Source organism: Ptychodera flava, chromosome 10, assembly GCF_041260155.1.
Source record: "Ptychodera flava strain L36383 chromosome 10, AS_Pfla_20210202, whole genome shotgun sequence".
NCBI classification, from domain to species: Eukaryota; Metazoa; Hemichordata; class Enteropneusta; family Ptychoderidae; genus Ptychodera; species Ptychodera flava.
In genome coordinates, this window is record NC_091937.1 from 33,144,034 (window position 1) to 33,160,714 (window position 16,681).

General features: G+C 40.3%; 1 protein-coding gene across 1 annotated transcript; it reads right to left on the reverse strand.

Moving 5' to 3' along the window:
* Positions 1-834: 834 nt before the first annotated feature.
* On the reverse strand, positions 835-13,314 carry LOC139142561 (snake venom 5'-nucleotidase-like). The gene is made up of 8 exons (XM_070712539.1): positions 12,751-13,314; positions 8,120-8,336; positions 7,130-7,315; positions 6,487-6,690; positions 5,185-5,439; positions 4,465-4,620; positions 3,638-3,841; positions 835-3,107 (listed from the first exon to the last, which is right to left on the reverse strand). Exons 1-8 carry the CDS (start codon positions 13,186-13,188, stop codon positions 2,866-2,868), a joined length of 1,902 nt encoding a protein of 633 aa, XP_070568640.1. The 5' UTR covers positions 13,189-13,314; the 3' UTR covers positions 835-2,865.
* Positions 13,315-16,681: the final 3,367 nt, after the last annotated feature.

The following is a 16,681-nucleotide window of genomic DNA, read 5'->3' on the forward strand; positions in this document are numbered from 1 at the left end:
AGTTTTACAAAACTTACCTGAGGTAATGGCATAATGCTGTATATAAAGTCTTTGCAGTGGGAAGTAAATTAATTTCGTCCTTCGAACTTATTGTAAACTCCCTAGAATATCGATAATCAGCACAACAACAAACCTTCGGGGGATTTCGGGTCAAAATCAGAAACGATCGCAAAACTTCGGGATGTGAAACATACGCTCGGGAAATGACATATTTTTATCGATATCTCGCGATCCGCGCGCAGTCGCCACGTCAAATATCGACCGTTGGCATTAAAAAAATGTGTTTTAAAAATGTTACCAAGTGGGAGTGCCTCTTTAAAGGTATACTGTCACCTGTTCCAATTTTGCCACAGTTACCATGGAAAGAGAAAATCTAACCAATCACAGATTTTAAGCGGGTGGCTGCTTTTTAAAAACAGCGCCCTCACATGGGCACTTTGAATACCAAGGAACGCCCCTTTGACCATATATAGGCATATTTAGATTACAGGTGACTGTATACCTTTAAAAACATCTCATTGTTTACAATTACACTACATACGACAAATAACACCATTGCAATACCACAACCATCAAAATAACTTCTTTAGGGTCAGTAAGAAACCAATTATCATTATATTTTGTGCACGAAAGTTTGCAAAATACTTTTTGGAAAAATGGTTCACAAATCTCGACGCAAATAGAACACAGACACAGTCACACCGCTAGTAAGGGGTGGACCATTTGATATCCGGGGGGGGGGCTTGGAAGATTTGGGGAAAAAAAAAAGATGCCAGGTGGAGTTGCTCGAAAAAAAAATCTGGCTTTAAGTGGCTGATGGAAAAACTATGGACCATTGCGACTCGGAAAAAAAAATCTTGGCAATTGTTCGATGCACACTGCAGCATCAATAAAAATCAAGCAGTAGCTCTGGAGTTTTATAAAGCATAAACCATTTCAAGCTTGAGGAACAATAACTGAATATGAACAATTGTACAGTATACATGACCTTCTGATTAGAGGAAGTATGCTGAAATTGAAATTGCTCACCAGTGTTTTCCAGAAATGTGTAAATCTGAATGTATGGATTTTGTCAAAATACCACAAGAAGAGAGACAGCCTGCAAACATTTTACTATTATCGTTTGCGTATAGAAAACTCATACAATGAAAAATGCGTAGAGACTCAATCCAATGCTTAATATTATTACGCATTGGATCGACTCTCTACACATTTTTTCATTGTTATGAGTTTTCTATATACGCATGTTTTATTTGTAAATGCGAACACTGTTATAGTGAATTATCTTACCAATGTTTTCTTAACAAAAATGAGTTTGATGGTTTTGGGGAAAACTACTATGTGGTAATGAAGAATGGGAAATGGGCAATGAAACGAGCAGACAGCGGGTGATTTAAGATTAAATGTTACATCTTCACTGCAAATAAAACCATAAGTGTGTCATAAATAATACAAACAAAACAAAATCATGTTTGTTTGTTTTGTTGTATGTGAGCCACGTCTAAGACACAACAACAAAGTACTGTTTCAGTCTGTAAATGTCACCTCAGATGCCACCAGAGAAAACCATTTCCACTCCAAAATTTCATTTTTCGCCTTGCGAGAGGGGGGACACCCCCCTTTCGCGCTCTCCCCCCCTCGTTCGCTACGCTCACTCGCAGCTCAGTCGCTTCGCTCCCTCGCAGTCCACCCGTCTACTTTCTTAAATTACCCAGCTACTTTCAATGTAAGGACAACACTGACAAGTAAATGCCATAAAAGTACATGATTTTACAAATATGTTTTTGTAAAGTGAATCAAAAATGTACATGTATTTACATATCTTTATGTAGTTTCTTGAATATAGTTTGTGTGCGATAGAACGGCATCTTGTTACTGGGTGTGAAAAACCAAGCAAACAAACATTGCACCGAAACTTGGTAAAAAAAATATATATCTCGAAGAAGGAAAGTGAAAAAAAAAGTTGCCAGCATATGCCCTGTAGAAAAAAAATAATTCATGGTGAAGCACGTGGGAAAAAAAATAATGGCTCTCCACCAATCTTCCAAGCCCCCCCAGGATATCAAATGGTCCACCCCTAAGGACGTCGACCGACAGTGAGACCTTGGCGATAGCAAAGGTACCCTATCTAGGGCACAGGTACCGCCGTAGTTGACAGCGTTTGTAGTAGTAAGGGCGCTGTCATCTACGGCGGTGCCAGTGATCTAGGGTGGTTGATGAAGCAAGCTGGTTGAAAAAATGCAAAGAAAAATATTCGCTTCACTGAACAACCTGAATGAACCCGACGTTATCTGAATACAAAGCTGTACACGTACAGTGCAACACATATTTCTTCATTGGCAGGACCAATCACTATACAAAAAGAGTGTAGGTGGGGTGAAATACCCAAAGGAACAAATATTTTAGCACGACTTTAGTCAAGCAACCAACCGAGGCCCACGCTAACAGCGCCACCCACGACAGATTTTCAAAGAAAGTTCCAAGCGCCAAAAACCAGAGCTTGACCCCGGGGCATTGTCATGGGAAGAATTATGGAGGTGAAAGGTGTCCATATACACTTTTAAAATGCTGTTTTGAACCGCCTCCCCTCAACCTTTGACGAAGGAACTATTGATAAAATTTCGACCTCTTTTCTGTTTCCAGCACAAGTTTAGCCATTATTTTTAGAAAATGTATTTAGGCCATAATGAAAACGTTTGCCAACCCCCAATAAAACAGTAACTTGGTAGAGTTTGTGCTTTAGAGTTCAACTGTCACGGGCATACTTGTCCCCAAGCCTGGGATGACTGCCCAGGGGAGTTGACTTGATTATATTACCAGGCACCCGACCACACGAAAGCCCGATTCGGATTCGTATTCATCCATTCAACAGTTGTTGCTTGTACACTGGAAGGACAAAATCCTCGCTACATAGCCACTGAATTGTGCCCACGCAAAGAGAGAAGTCAGTAGCAGCCAATAAATGTTCTTCGTCACTGCAGCAGAACTCACATCACATCCTTCGACCGGCTCCGAAGGCTGTAAAAATTTGATACGTCGCTCCAGACCGATAGTTATCGGTGTTCGCGTTTCAATGTACTCGATCAGGACGTCTGTGTCAAGATCGCCTGGGAAAGACGGAGAGAAAGTTTAAAGGGTATCCAGCACATACATCATGTCAGGAAGAAAATTCAAAGCAAAAGGTTATGATGACGTCATATGTAAATATCAGTGACTTTTCATGAAAGATATGGCCTATTTATTAGAATCACGGGAGAGGGTGGCCAGGAGGCTACCGTGCAAATATCTATTTCGCGTTTTAATATTTGACAAGATAACCTTTTTTCGAATTTTGAAATTGACATACATTTTTCGGCCTACCTTCATGTGAATATTTTTCCCCAAAGCCAACGTGAATGTAAACATTTTGTTGTTCTGCATGGTTTTTTTATTTTTGACCACACTTCCATGGATAAAACGATGCTGACAAACTTTGATTTTCAAACCAAACTTTGATTTTCAAACCAATCACAAAATTCATGGAATATGGTTTGAATTTGTTCCCTCTATCGACATTCTGTAGCCGCCTATACTATTTGCAAATGGATGTTCCTGTTGCTTGTGTCTGCAGTTATGAACCAATGAAAAAAAAGGTTACCTGGAATATGATAGGAAATTCTTTCGTCCACCAGCATGTCGTACCCATCGCCGCCGTTGGCCAAGTACGTCGGCATGACTAATTTATAGGTGGCGTCAGACTCGAGGGGAAAATATTCGGGCACGTTGCATTGGCTGCATTTGGCCTCTACTTCCACGACTCGCTGCCCAACAGGACGATTAAGGTCATAGGTCACCAACAGCCCTGCAGAGGCAAATTATTGTCGAAATAAAAGGGATAGTAACTGTACCTCTCTAACTCTTTATGGTTTTCTTTGTTTTTGTTTTGTATGTTAATAGCAAGTTCTTGTTCTACTCTTCAAAGCATGTTGAAACACCTACTATTTCATGTTTTACATGTATTAACATGGCGTCTACACTTTTGTTGTTCATATTTGAATTTAATTCAGCACCAGATTTTATTTACCCGTCCACAAGGTGAGCTGGCAAGCTAAATACTAAGTATTTCGACATGCTTTGGGGAATAGAACAAGAAAACGTCGTTTGCATTAAAACAAAAGTGGTGAAAAAGTCATCGAAATTTACAATAATTAGCGGAGTGAGTCAAAAATTACGAAGACAAGCAGTGTTCGTATATTATGGTTGTTGTGCGTTCTATGTATCGTTGGTAAGGGTGAGCGGGTTGCAAGGTCCGTTAAAACAACAAAGCGTGTAATAGTACATGTTTCTCATGACGTGCAGACTCGGAAGAACTGACATGCCCAATGGAATTATGGGACACTACAATTGAATTCATTACACTTGGAAGTCGTCGTTATCCATACACATATAACGGCGTCAAACTTCGAAGCAGAAACAGGAACAAACCTGACACTTGAAGAAATCGCCCATGCGGGTCCTCAAGAATGTACTCTGACACGGATTTTTCCAAGACTTTCAGAAGAGTTGCGCCAGTGATTTCCAGCAGGTCGAGTGTATTTCTGAACGGCTGAATGTCCATCACATGTGCTATGCTTACACTCTCTGAAAGAAAATCATTTTTTTCCTCAGTTGATTGACGAATTATCGTCCGAATTTTTTGTTAATTGACTGATTGGTTGGTTGTTTGATCCAATGATTGATAACTTTTTATTAACATAAGGGAAGAAAAAAACTTGTTTATTCGGATACTGTATGTACCTGCATGCATAAATAAGATAATCAACATGTGGCTTAATATGCGTATAGCGCTGAGTCTATATACACTCAGCAGGACAAATATTTCCCAAGAGTCTTTTCGGTACACTATGGCAGAGATTTCGCTCAACTGTTCTCTGTAAACGTATCACTTTGACGTCGGTTTTGTTGTCAGAAACAAAGGTTCACTTTAACCATCATCGGCTTTTTAAAAGGAAAGTGAAATAATTTATGATATCTTATAATTTCTACTGTTGAAAATCAAAATCACAATAATGCGAAAAGCCTTCAAGAAGTTATAACATATTTAGTCCAGCATCTCGACGTCGTTTTTTCGGCCTTCGTCCATCCTCCGCGGAGTATGGACGAAGAAAGACGACGTTGAGATGCTAGACTATCGATATCACATACTAGATCCCTCCACAGAGCTTCGTATTCCTCCGCCGTTCATAATTGCGATGCTGACGTCACTCCACTTAACCTCGTCCGCGTGTTTGATGTTTTGATGCACCATGGCGTCGGCGATGAGGTTGCCAAGGTTGCATTCTTTGAGGCGACAGCTTTCACGTCTGCCGTCCAGGAACACGTGCGTTCGTCCTATCACTTGTGAGACTAATGATAGTATAGGTCTTGCCCAAAGTTGTACTTCTTCTAGAGTGGCATTATCTGAAGTAAAAGTTACAGCAGATATAATTATTTGCAACCTACAAAATGTATACTCTATTAAAGTGGGCGAGAAAAGTTGCAATGAAACCAGGTGCGTATCATCATGCGATTTAAACCGTCTTAAGTCTTCAAAATATTCGTCTTCAAAATATTCTCATTTTACACCAACGTTTCGCCGGTAACATACAGGATACCTTTATCAGGGTACACTGATAATAAAAATAGGAAAATTAGAATGATATAACTTAAAAAGTACATAAATCACGGATCATGTTTTAGTACTGCATACTTTTCATGTTCGTTCATTTGTCACTTTCGTGTTTGTTTTCTATTCTATCCTTCACAGTTCTTCGACTTTTTATCACTGTGTATAATTCTTATCATCAATGTTACACTAATTATGGTGGAGGCAGCTGTAGTTTGCCGAAACGCTGGGGTACCAACGAAGATCTTTTGAAGACTTGGGACGGGTCGAATCGCCTAGTTTCATATAAGCTTCTCCGTCTGACCGCACTCCTTTCGCAACTTTAACAGATGTAGTTGTATTGACTATTCTAGCTATCCTGTGACAAAACTGACTGAAAATGCTATTTTAAGATATCTGCATGTGGTAATAATTTTTGTTGTTGTTGTTGTTGTTGTTGTTGTTGTTGTTGTTGTTGTTGTGTTATAATGCTCAGAGTTTTCTATGACTACTTGGGGAGGAGAAATTGTTACAGGTATCACTGAAAAATGACTTTCATACACGTTAAAAGGACGTGTTCGAGTAAATAAATATAAACACGCATCTTTTACTTTTTATCATCGTCGACAAGGTGTAAATTTCACGGCGACACACAGCGTAAAGTACCTCTAATGGTACAAACTTGAGATAAGTGAAGAGTTAGTTAATTTTGTGTGGTTTACTGTTACAACCGAAGAAGCAACTGAAAGAACACAAACAGACCTAAGAGGCGAGCTAGAAACAGGCGGACAAAATGGCGGCCCGGGGCAAACCCCGACGAGGGAGAGTAAAAGATCAGCTAAGGCGAGTTCCCCTATCTTTACCTTGTTCAACACTATGGTCCAATAGAATCGGATTTCCTCCCCAGGAAGTGACGTAGCCATCCATGTCAAAGGTCACGTTTAAGTAGCCAAGGTATTTACCGAAGGCGTAATCTTGCACGATGAGTACGTTCTTATCAGTGTTCCAAGCTGGGTGATGCACCAGCGGGTACTCGCCAAAGGGATCCTCGTTTGATGGCGGCTCACCTGGAAAAGAGCCAATACTGATGAAGATAAATAAGGTCTGTTTTATCATTTTCATTCCGCCAACGCTTTTTGACAGAACAACAAAGGGAGATTTTTCAACTTTTTAAAAACGTTCGAATGTCCAGAGATCGGTACCCATCAAAAAGAGCGCAACTTTGCACAGGTTGGAATCAGAATATCAAGAAAATATCGAAACTTAACCTATATTTGAAATTTAATTTTGTCACCGCACTCATTTGATAGAACAGTTGGTTTTTCCAAGAATAAATAAACACTGAAATTTGTATATTTAAGGGTCAGTTTGAAGATTGGTGGAGATATTGAGATATTTCCCGAAATTTTCTGTCATAGTCATATAGCCAACTTGCAACACTCTTTGTAAACGTTCTCCGTAAAATACACGCATGGTCATATTCCTCTAGCCTAACCTTTGCCCTACCTGTATAAAGGAAAGTATTTGTATGTCCACCGACGATAACATCGACGCCCTCTACCTCGTCAGCAATTTGTAAGTCCACATATATCCCAGCATGCCCCAGTGCAATGATCTTGTTGATACCCCGAGATCTCAATCTGTCCACCTCCGCGCGGACGGAGTCGACCTCAGAATTGAAAAGAAGCCTTCCTAATGGAAGATAAAGTGCGTGGTGCGATTTAAACGGAGATATGCATGATTAGTTTCAAGAGGTTGTCACAAGATTGAACCCTCGGGTTCATGATATTTACAACTTCCAGGTATAAGTGACAATTTTAGTAAAGAGTCTGCATGGTTTTGTGCACAAACATAACTATGTCTTGAAAAGCGTGATAGTTGAACCAGTGCAGGCACACCGAACCAGCTGTGCCAATAGTACTTGTACCCGAATTCTGAATTCGTATAACGCCTTTGTGTGTTATATTAGAGAATACGGGTGATGTCTTAATATATTCCAATCAAAATAGTCCAAAAGTCTACCTATTGACACTTTCGTTGCGAATAAACTTGTTGTAGTCATCAACACGCGAAGTTTAATAATCGTTCTCTCTGCATTGAAGGAGGGAGTTTCCATACTTAGTGGAGACGAGAATATAATCACTATAAATCCATTTTTATTGCTTTCGAATATCATAGGGAGCATCAAGGCGCAGAGCAGACTCACTATCTGAGGTTAGCGTGGCGAGTTGGAGAGTTGGATATGGCTGGGGTTAGTAAAAGAGATGCCCAATATATTGCAAGGTAGTGAGTTTGGGACTTAAACACGGTATTTTGCCCTTAGGCAAGGCACTTTACACCTTATAACTTCATTCGATCATAAGTAGTGCCAGGCAGGCACCTCGCCTGTCCTGTCACGACCAAGTTATTATGAATAAGTTAAATGTACCATGCGCCACGACTTTGTTTATCTTCGGGGGCAATCTCTTGGAGTCGAAAACAGAAAACAGAAATTACCTGGTAATGACAGCTGTGGTGTCTCTGTCGTGGTGTAGCCTACTATTCCAACCACATCGCCACTGGGAAGTGTCACAGTGGTTGATCGGGAATAAAGTCCCTGGATAGCTGGCTCATCGGTATCGTTGATGTTACAGCTGAGAACCGGGAACGTTACGTTTGTCAGGAACGGGAGCAGACCGTCTACGCCGTTGTCAAACTCATGATTGCCGATAGCCTGAAAAACGACAGGAGCAAATCTCACTATCTCACTATCACAGGCCGAATCACACTGGCAAACAGGTGTAAACATAAAATAAACAAATTTGCAGCCAGCAATAAAAAATAAGGAAACAAAAACCTAAATGACAAAAACACAAAGGGGAAAAATATTCAAATAAAAGAACACGAAGGAAAAACAAACACTCAAAACAGACGAACGAACTATAAATAAATGTATAAGAAAAACATAAACAAATACACATGCATACATACATACACACTGATTGCAAAAACATTTTGGCATACATGTATATACAATTCAGGATAAGTGAGAGATTTCTAATCAATATGAATGTATTATCACCGTGCCTCGAAACGGTCCTACTGTAAGACTACCCTTGACCCCGATAACCCAACTTTCCTGGCTGTCGTTTGACTTTAATCCGAGTCTATTTTAGTATTTCGGAGATTCCTAGCCCTGGGTGAACTTGTGATATAGGTTGACGTGACATACAGTGCAGGTGTGCCTCCCAAGAATGCCCTTTCACAAAGATACAAAGCGCATTAGAGTTGCTTTGTGCAATTTTGTTGAGAGTGGTGAAAGCTCTAACCTCGAAATCAAAAGCGAATTCCTTCATTATGTTGGTCCACTACCCAGTATGATAGTCACTGGCCCCTGCGCGGTGTGAATTCTAAATTGGCGTTTACGTTTGAGATTGACATGTCGACAGCGACTTTTCATTGACAGGGGAAACCACACAATGAGTTTCGTCCTGACAACCGTCTTACAAAGTTCGACCACCTTCTTAAATTGAACATCCCGCCGGCAGAGTATTATGACGTCACGACACTCCTCTTAACAATAATGTCTTTATTGCTCGTCAACGGGCACTGCGATACACTTCTGCCCCGCTCCGCTACTATCCATCGCCTGCTGTGCATCAACAACAACATTTTCCAAAAAAAAAACAATCTAGAGTTAACCTGGAACTTCTAGTTGTATTTTTCAATGATTTTTCGGATTATAGTATATAGTATATTTTTGTTCTACTCTCAAAAGTACGTCGAAGCGCCCTCTTGCCCAACTGTTCATACAACCTGTATTATCAAATGTTATTGTTGGCGACTCAGATTAATTCCGAAGACTTCATGAATCAAGTGTAAACACAGTATATACACAAAATAAAGTATTGACAAATACCTTGTATTCAACAAACTATTATTGTAGGGGGAACAAATGTACTTTTTTGTGAAAATTCATTAAAAAATGCGAAACGTAATAAAAAGTTCAGTGTTTTCCTTCTTAGCAGTAAACATTATTGAAATCTATACCGGTTATTTTCCTATGCAGTCATAATAACCGTTCAGAGCGTTTCCGACGACTTAAAACAAACTATTAGCGCAAGACGTTGTTGACCTTTGCCTGTCCGAACAACATGTAGTCCATCTCATTGGAACGCCCTCACAAGGGTCAGGTACAAAGATGAACAGGCAATCAGACGATACGGAACATATTATTTATTTATGAATTTGTTTGCCTTGCAGCAAAGTCTCATTTTGAACAGTTTCCTTAGGTATGTCATTCTTCTATATGACAACAGGGAGCCAAGAGCGCAATTTTTTTCAGATGATCGGTCAATTCGACATAGGACATTAAATCTGAGCAAAACCGCGACGAGTCGACGGATAAAGTAGTAAAATATTGTATATATGAAGTCTCAAGCTTTCCAGTCATTTAAAGACTTTCTCTTTCGTTGTAAAGAACACTATCAGATTTACACTTTATTTACAGCAAAGCTGGTCGCACTATGATAGTTTGCGTCCCAGGGACATTTAGTTTTGCAAACTCTCATTTTTTTTCTAGTCCGCTAAAATACTTTAACGTGGATAAGTTGTCCAGAGTATTATTTTCCTTGGGATAATATCGAATTTAATTTCTCTATGGCGTCAACACAGTTGATTGAATTTGAATATCGGTTGATTTAATCAGAATCCTTTCTCTGATCCAAACTTTGCACAGCGACACCTGGTCCGACTATTAATTATGAAAGACAATAGTTCGAATTTTGAGGTTTTTTGTGTCCTTGAGTGTTAGTTAAGCTTGAGTAAAATGACGTGACTTTCTTCTTTGAGGCAAGTGTGACCTTAATTATGTTCCTGAATTGAGATTCTGAATCAATCCAGATCTCATTTGAAATGTCACTATGTCACTTGGCCAATTTAAAAGGTATACGTATTCGTATATCCTGACTCATCAATTTTGTTTGAAGATTTTCTCGTCAAAATTCGAATCGGTGTTTTCTCATTTCAATTTTAAAAATCTGGCAACTGAACCACAGTCGGGAAGGCAACCTTGGTGGGCAGCTTCGCTTATTTAAGCCTCATAACATTCAAGAAAGTTGTTTAAGTCCCTTGTGGTTTGTGGGATTAAATCTTCATCATTGTCACAATATGGTCAACTAAGCAACAGTCCCTTTGCGACTGCGCTCCATGAGAACGGGCAATGCAAACAGAAGACATTATAAAGGGACATAAGCTGTAACTTGTGGCAAGATTTTTCAGTATTCTGCTTCTCTATATCAACTACCGTTTCTGATCCAAAGCCGTTTGTCACGCTGAAATTTGAGTATTCTTTTTGTCAACACAGCTTGTATGTCTTTTGTGATCACTGTTTATTGTTTACAAATGAATTCAAGTCCCGACTTAAATACAACTTTCAACAATAACACTGTCGTTTATACTCATATAGGTTGTGTTGATATGCTAAATACTTGGCATTAAATTACAGTTTAGGGATTTAATGCAGAAAGTGTAGGAAAACCACAAAACAAAAGTTCTGAAAAAATAGCCAAAAGATACAGCTTATGGAGCTTTAAATGCGAAACGAATGCAAATTAAGTCGTCTGTAAATACCCATCGTTTGGTGAACGAAAAATGGACACATCCTTGCACTCTGGGAGACGACATTCACCAGACAACCACACAACATCTCGGTGTTCTGTGAAGACCTTTCTGTTGTCCCCATGTATTTGAGACAGGTACAGCCAACGGAGATATTCATTGAAAAACCTATTCCGGGAGCCATTTTTTGAGGGCAGGAGGCAGATTTTAGTTTTTTCGTCGGGCAGGGCAGATATCAGTTGACCGGCCTGGGACCGGCCAGAAGGCCACTGCAGATATATGTCTGCAGCGGAATGTTAATTTTAAGGGCCAATCATGTTTTTACAGGGTAGGGAAAAATCGAGTTTTTTCCATCACATGGTAGGGGAGCTTATTAATTGCCCTCCGGACCTAAAATTGATAATAAGGACCCCTTTAAAGTGCATTTTTCGTTGGCTGCACATGTTGAGAGTCATGGTTTACCGGATTTTTCTCCTTCCAATCCGACAAATGATTTCTTGAGGCACATGAAGATAAATTGTGCAATAAAAACGACGTGACCAGTGAAGTTTACCTCTTTCAACTTAAAGTGGAACTCTGGATGACCTTGGGTCGTGAGGTCAACTAGACTAAGCGTGGATAGTGGGAGAAATATTGCCTAAGGGTCCCCAGGTACTTTCACTTGGCCTGTTACGCTCAATGTTAGCCTGGATATAAATTTCGTATACAAACGCCGACTAGGAATCGTGTTCTTGACATTTTCATGTATACAACAATAGCAAATACTAGTATACCTCTCTGCCTTTATGTCAAATCTCCGGTTGATCGATGGGCCGGCTGCAAGTCCCCTGCCTGACTCTACTACCTGTTAAAACATTTTTGGATCGGGTTACACTGAAGACAAAGCATTAGGCTCTGTGATGCCTTTCAAAAAAGCTCTGTTTGCAGTCCCAATAAGCAGTAAAACAGCACAACGATGTATTTATGACTGAAAAGGTCGTTCCATGCTTATAAGGGTGCTATGACTCTGCGAAATTGCACGTTACCATTTATTCTTGGTTTTCAAAAGACCATCCTCCATTCAATTTGGATGGCCTTTAAATAAAATGCTACTCTCGAGATGTTACGGCAGGGCGAGCTGCCTAACGAAATTCCATACCAGTGTACCGTGGAGTGCAACAGTCTCGTAAACTATGTCATATACGTCAACATCTTTTGTCTGTGAGCAAGGACATTTTGTATAATATATTTCCATGGTCCACTCGCTAGTTGTTAGGTCATGAAGCAGTATTGCGCCACCTTGTGAGGATGTTGTTAATTAAAGACAATCTTTACAATAAAGAATGAGTTTATGCTGTCTGTTGGTTTAGGAAGATTCTCTATCGTCTTTGTTTGTTTGGGTTTTTGCTTGTTTGTGTTGTTTATGTTGTTTTGCGTTGTGATGGAACCATTTCATGCAAGCAGACAGACAGCGTGAAATCAAGATTTTTGTGTTACGTTGGCGAACCCGTTCAAGTATAGCCAGGTCTCAAACGACGATAAAGACTTACCATCGCATCGTAGCCAATCATTTCCATGAAGTGCGCCGCGGCTCTGCCCTGGTAGAGATAAAACCACAGAGTGCCTTGAAACTGATCCCCTGCGTCCAGTAACAACACGTTCTCATATTGATCCCGTAATTCGTTTACTTTGTCATAAATTCGAGCCACGCCGCCGTAGCATTTTTGCTCTACCGCGTCCTCATCGCTGCACACACCGCCGTACTTATTGGCCTGCGAGAACCTCGCGTGGATGTCGTTCGTGTGCAGTATCACCAACTCGAGACCAACAGCAGACGACAAGTACAACGGCAGCGCCAAAACGCACCAGCTGTGAGCGATGTTCGGCATCTTATTTTTCCAGTCGCTCGACTTGACGACAGTGAATGTTGTGATTTGAACACACTGTGCGGTAAGAGCCTCTTGGGAGTATCTGGTCACTGTGACCATAGGCGACCTTATGGTACTATCGAGTCACGTGGGCAAATCAAAAAGTCAGCCCTAACCGATTTGAAAGAGAAACACCGGCGTGAAAGGAAATCCTATTTTAATGTAATGACGTCAACGCTGTTATACGAAAGTAGGTTTCCTTTCACGCCTGTGTTGCTCTTTCAAATCGGTCAGGGCTGTCCGCTGTATGAATGGACATCAAAAGGGGTGACTCCATTCACGAAACTTCACTTTCTCGTGATTGGTTCAGGAATCTCATTGTGGCATATATCGTCAACGAATCAATCAACCCGTTCCATATATACTACCTCCAGTAATTTACAACTTTAATCTGACAAGTACATTCATTTGATCTGAAAGTCGATTATGCGGCTAAATATAGCTTTGCAAGCAAAAAAAGATACATTAAGTAAGTTCATTTCATATTTGCATAGCAATTTAATACAAATATTTGCTCATGTACATGTCTGAATCCTACTGAGCTCGCGTTTTCGCTTTGTAAGTTGCGTGTTAACTTTCCAATTTTAAAGTATTACGTTACAGAGCAAAAGGTGAAACTTCAGGTCGCATTGAGACGTTGTTTACAAATAGTGATATTTACACACAGTGGTCCTGTTGTAAACAACAATCGGATAATTTTAATGCAGTTAACATTAAAGTAATATCAAAAGAGCAAACTAGCCAGCTAGAGGTAACGTCACGTAACAGACATGCATCAGTAAAAACGCGCGTGGATATGGACCAACACAGAGTTGACTCCCTAGCAATTCTGCAATGCTGAGGTCACTGGTTGAAATTTGTCGCACTAAGGCATATAGGGATTTGCAGATTCACTTTATTCATGGTACTGAGTACGGTGGTTTCTCAGGGCAACTTAAAGAATGTCAGAGCAAGCGTACGACCTGAAAAGCTCAAAAGTAGGTGAGGACAAACACGCTAACAAATAATGTGCTCCAGGCCACTTCACTGGGTGGCAGTTTAACAGTAAGTTCTATGTGTACTACAGTTAGTTTTGTGTTTGTCTTCAGCTGCTTTTCTCGCTCTTACTTTCCGTACTTTACCGACAATTATTCTTCCCCCTCATGACATGCGGAAGCTACGATGAAAGTACCTATAATCCCAATAATTTTGCCTTTAAAATTAGATCAAGAAAATTCGAACACTTTTTAAAATGTCTTTTGTCGGAATGTGACTCCACAAATGGTCGAGATTTGCAGAAAGGTCTGTATTTTGCTGCCATTCATGTACAATCTCAAGGAGTAAGTTTGATATGAGCTAGGATTGATTATTTATTTTCCATTTCCGGTGAAAAGGAAAATGAAAAAAAAACAGTTTTTAAATGTGATTTCGTTGCTCGATATGATGTATACGAACTACACATTCTCAAGTCTAGATGTCAGTCTGGATTCTAATGAACTCTGTCTTTTGGTTTTACAAATGACACATCGCTTTTATCAGGCGTTGAAGCAAAGCTAATCAGGTGCTTGTATCTTCCGGTCAATAGGAAAACGCGAGCAAAATAATAAATAATAATTATTATAATAAATTCTTGGATAGGAAGCTTTAGAACATTCTTTAGTATTTCACATTTTTACTCCTGTATCTTGAATATAAAGCATAAACATAGTTTGATTCGTGGAGACAAGAAGTACACTCCGATATTGTGTTTAGTATGCACAGTTACTATGTCGGATCACAGGGGCACCTGAATGGCCCATTAAAATATAAAAGAAAAAAAAAGAATACTGACCATTTGACATGTGCATGCAAGGTTAATACTGAGCTGTCATGACTCAATACACAAAGGACGGTCCATAGAGAAAGCGACGAAACATAGGAGCTAGAGAAGAGAATAAAGGAATATGGCTTGAACACAAAACAAGGTTTAATAGCAGTATTCTTTATTCTTTCTCATACTTTAATGAACCATTTATGTGACCCTGTGGTGGGATTGAGGTTGGGTCACCCAAGGTCATGCAACACTTCGAGGCAACACCTGATATGGCAGTTGGTTTTGAAGCGGGAGTGAGCCACCCTCTTTTCAAAGGTTGCTTTAGGATCACTCTGTGTTTTTCCCATTGACGAGAGGTCAGCCACTTATGCGGTGCACCAAAATTAATCCACCGATACTCAAAGCCGGCGAAACTGGTTTGTCCCTGAGAACAAAAGCTAAAATATGTCAGGATCGAAATTCGAAACGAATGTCACCAGGGGTACAATGTGGAACCTAGCCGTGCGTTTCATATCCTTCGAACCCAAAATGGGACCGTAAAACTGTTGCATATTTACAAGGCCTATGTGTAATTGTCATGGATGAGGGACTAATGGCACGCAGTTACACGGCACCATAATTGATATGTTTACTTGCAGACCACGGAATGAGACCAGAGTCTAGGTTCACCGCGTAGCTGGGTACATTGATACCTGGGGTGCATTTAGTTCAACTTTGCAGTGGGTAATGTGCAATGTAGGGTTAAAGGTGAAGAGGGGACCTAAAGTTGGTCACTCAGAAGCATATCACCACTGCAGTGTGTGATAAATACATTTTATATTGGGAAACTGACGGTTAAGTGTGAAACCGATCATCTGCTGACGTCATAGGTTTATATTAACTAAGGAAGACTTACCGATTTCACTTCTTATTGTTACAGGTACAGCATAAACATAGAAGCTGGTTTATGGCATCAGTTGAGAACTAAAATATACTCAATATTTATCTGTCCATGGAAAAACAAATGTGACTTACTTTTATTGTTTAGTTAATGCAATACTATGCAGACTTATTTGTTTTCATACTTACGCTCAATCTTTTGGCTGTTCAGAGTCCACACTTCAATGTGTTGTTTGGTAGGTAGGTAGGTACAGGGAGGTAGGTAGGTAGGTAGGTAGGTAGGTAGGTGGATTTGGGTAGGTAGGTAGGTACAGGGAGGTAGGTAGGTAGGTCGGTTAGTCGGTGGGTGCGTTGGTGGGTAATTGGATAGACACAGGGAGGGAGGAAAGGAGGGAGGTAAGTAGGTAGGTAGGGAGGGAGGTAGGTAGGTAGGGAGGGAGGGAGGGAGGGAGTTAGGGAGGGAGGTAGGAGAGGTAGGTAGGTATTCCTGTCAAAATGTTATGTTTATGCCCCAGGAGAAGTTCAGTGACTTATTTATTACCATGGCATTACGGTAGATTATGTTTATGACATGGCCACTGCTTTGGCTCTGTAATGATCATGGAGATAGAGCAAGATCTGCGAAGCAGTGATAGAACAATTTCCCCTGAAACTGGTCACCACCGTCTTGTACAGACACATTTTTTTCAATGAAATATCTCACTTCTGTCAGTGCGAAATATGGTTTTACTACACGTCCTATAGAGGGCGCTCCATAAATCAACTGAACTCAGCGTTGAGGGAGCTTTACATTCTGTGGGGAAGAATCCGCCAGAGCTGAAAGCTGATTTTAACAGGGCTTTCTGTTTCCATTGGTCTATTGAGGGCGACAGCAGTGATGAG

Bases quoted from the DNA above. Each gene is read 5' to 3' on its own strand.
- LOC139142561 (XM_070712539.1), bottom strand. From the start codon at position 13,188: ATGGTCACAGTGACCAGATACTCCCAAGAGGCTCTTACCGCACAGTGT. The intron at 5,440-6,486 runs GTAAAGATAGGG...CTTTTACTTCAG, and splicing joins GGACCATAGTGTTGAACAAG to ATAATGCCACTCTAGAAGAA. The intron at 3,842-4,464 runs GTTTGTTCCTGT...TTGCCTCTGCAG, and splicing joins GCGATTTCTTCAAGTGTCAG to GGCTGTTGGTGACCTATGAC.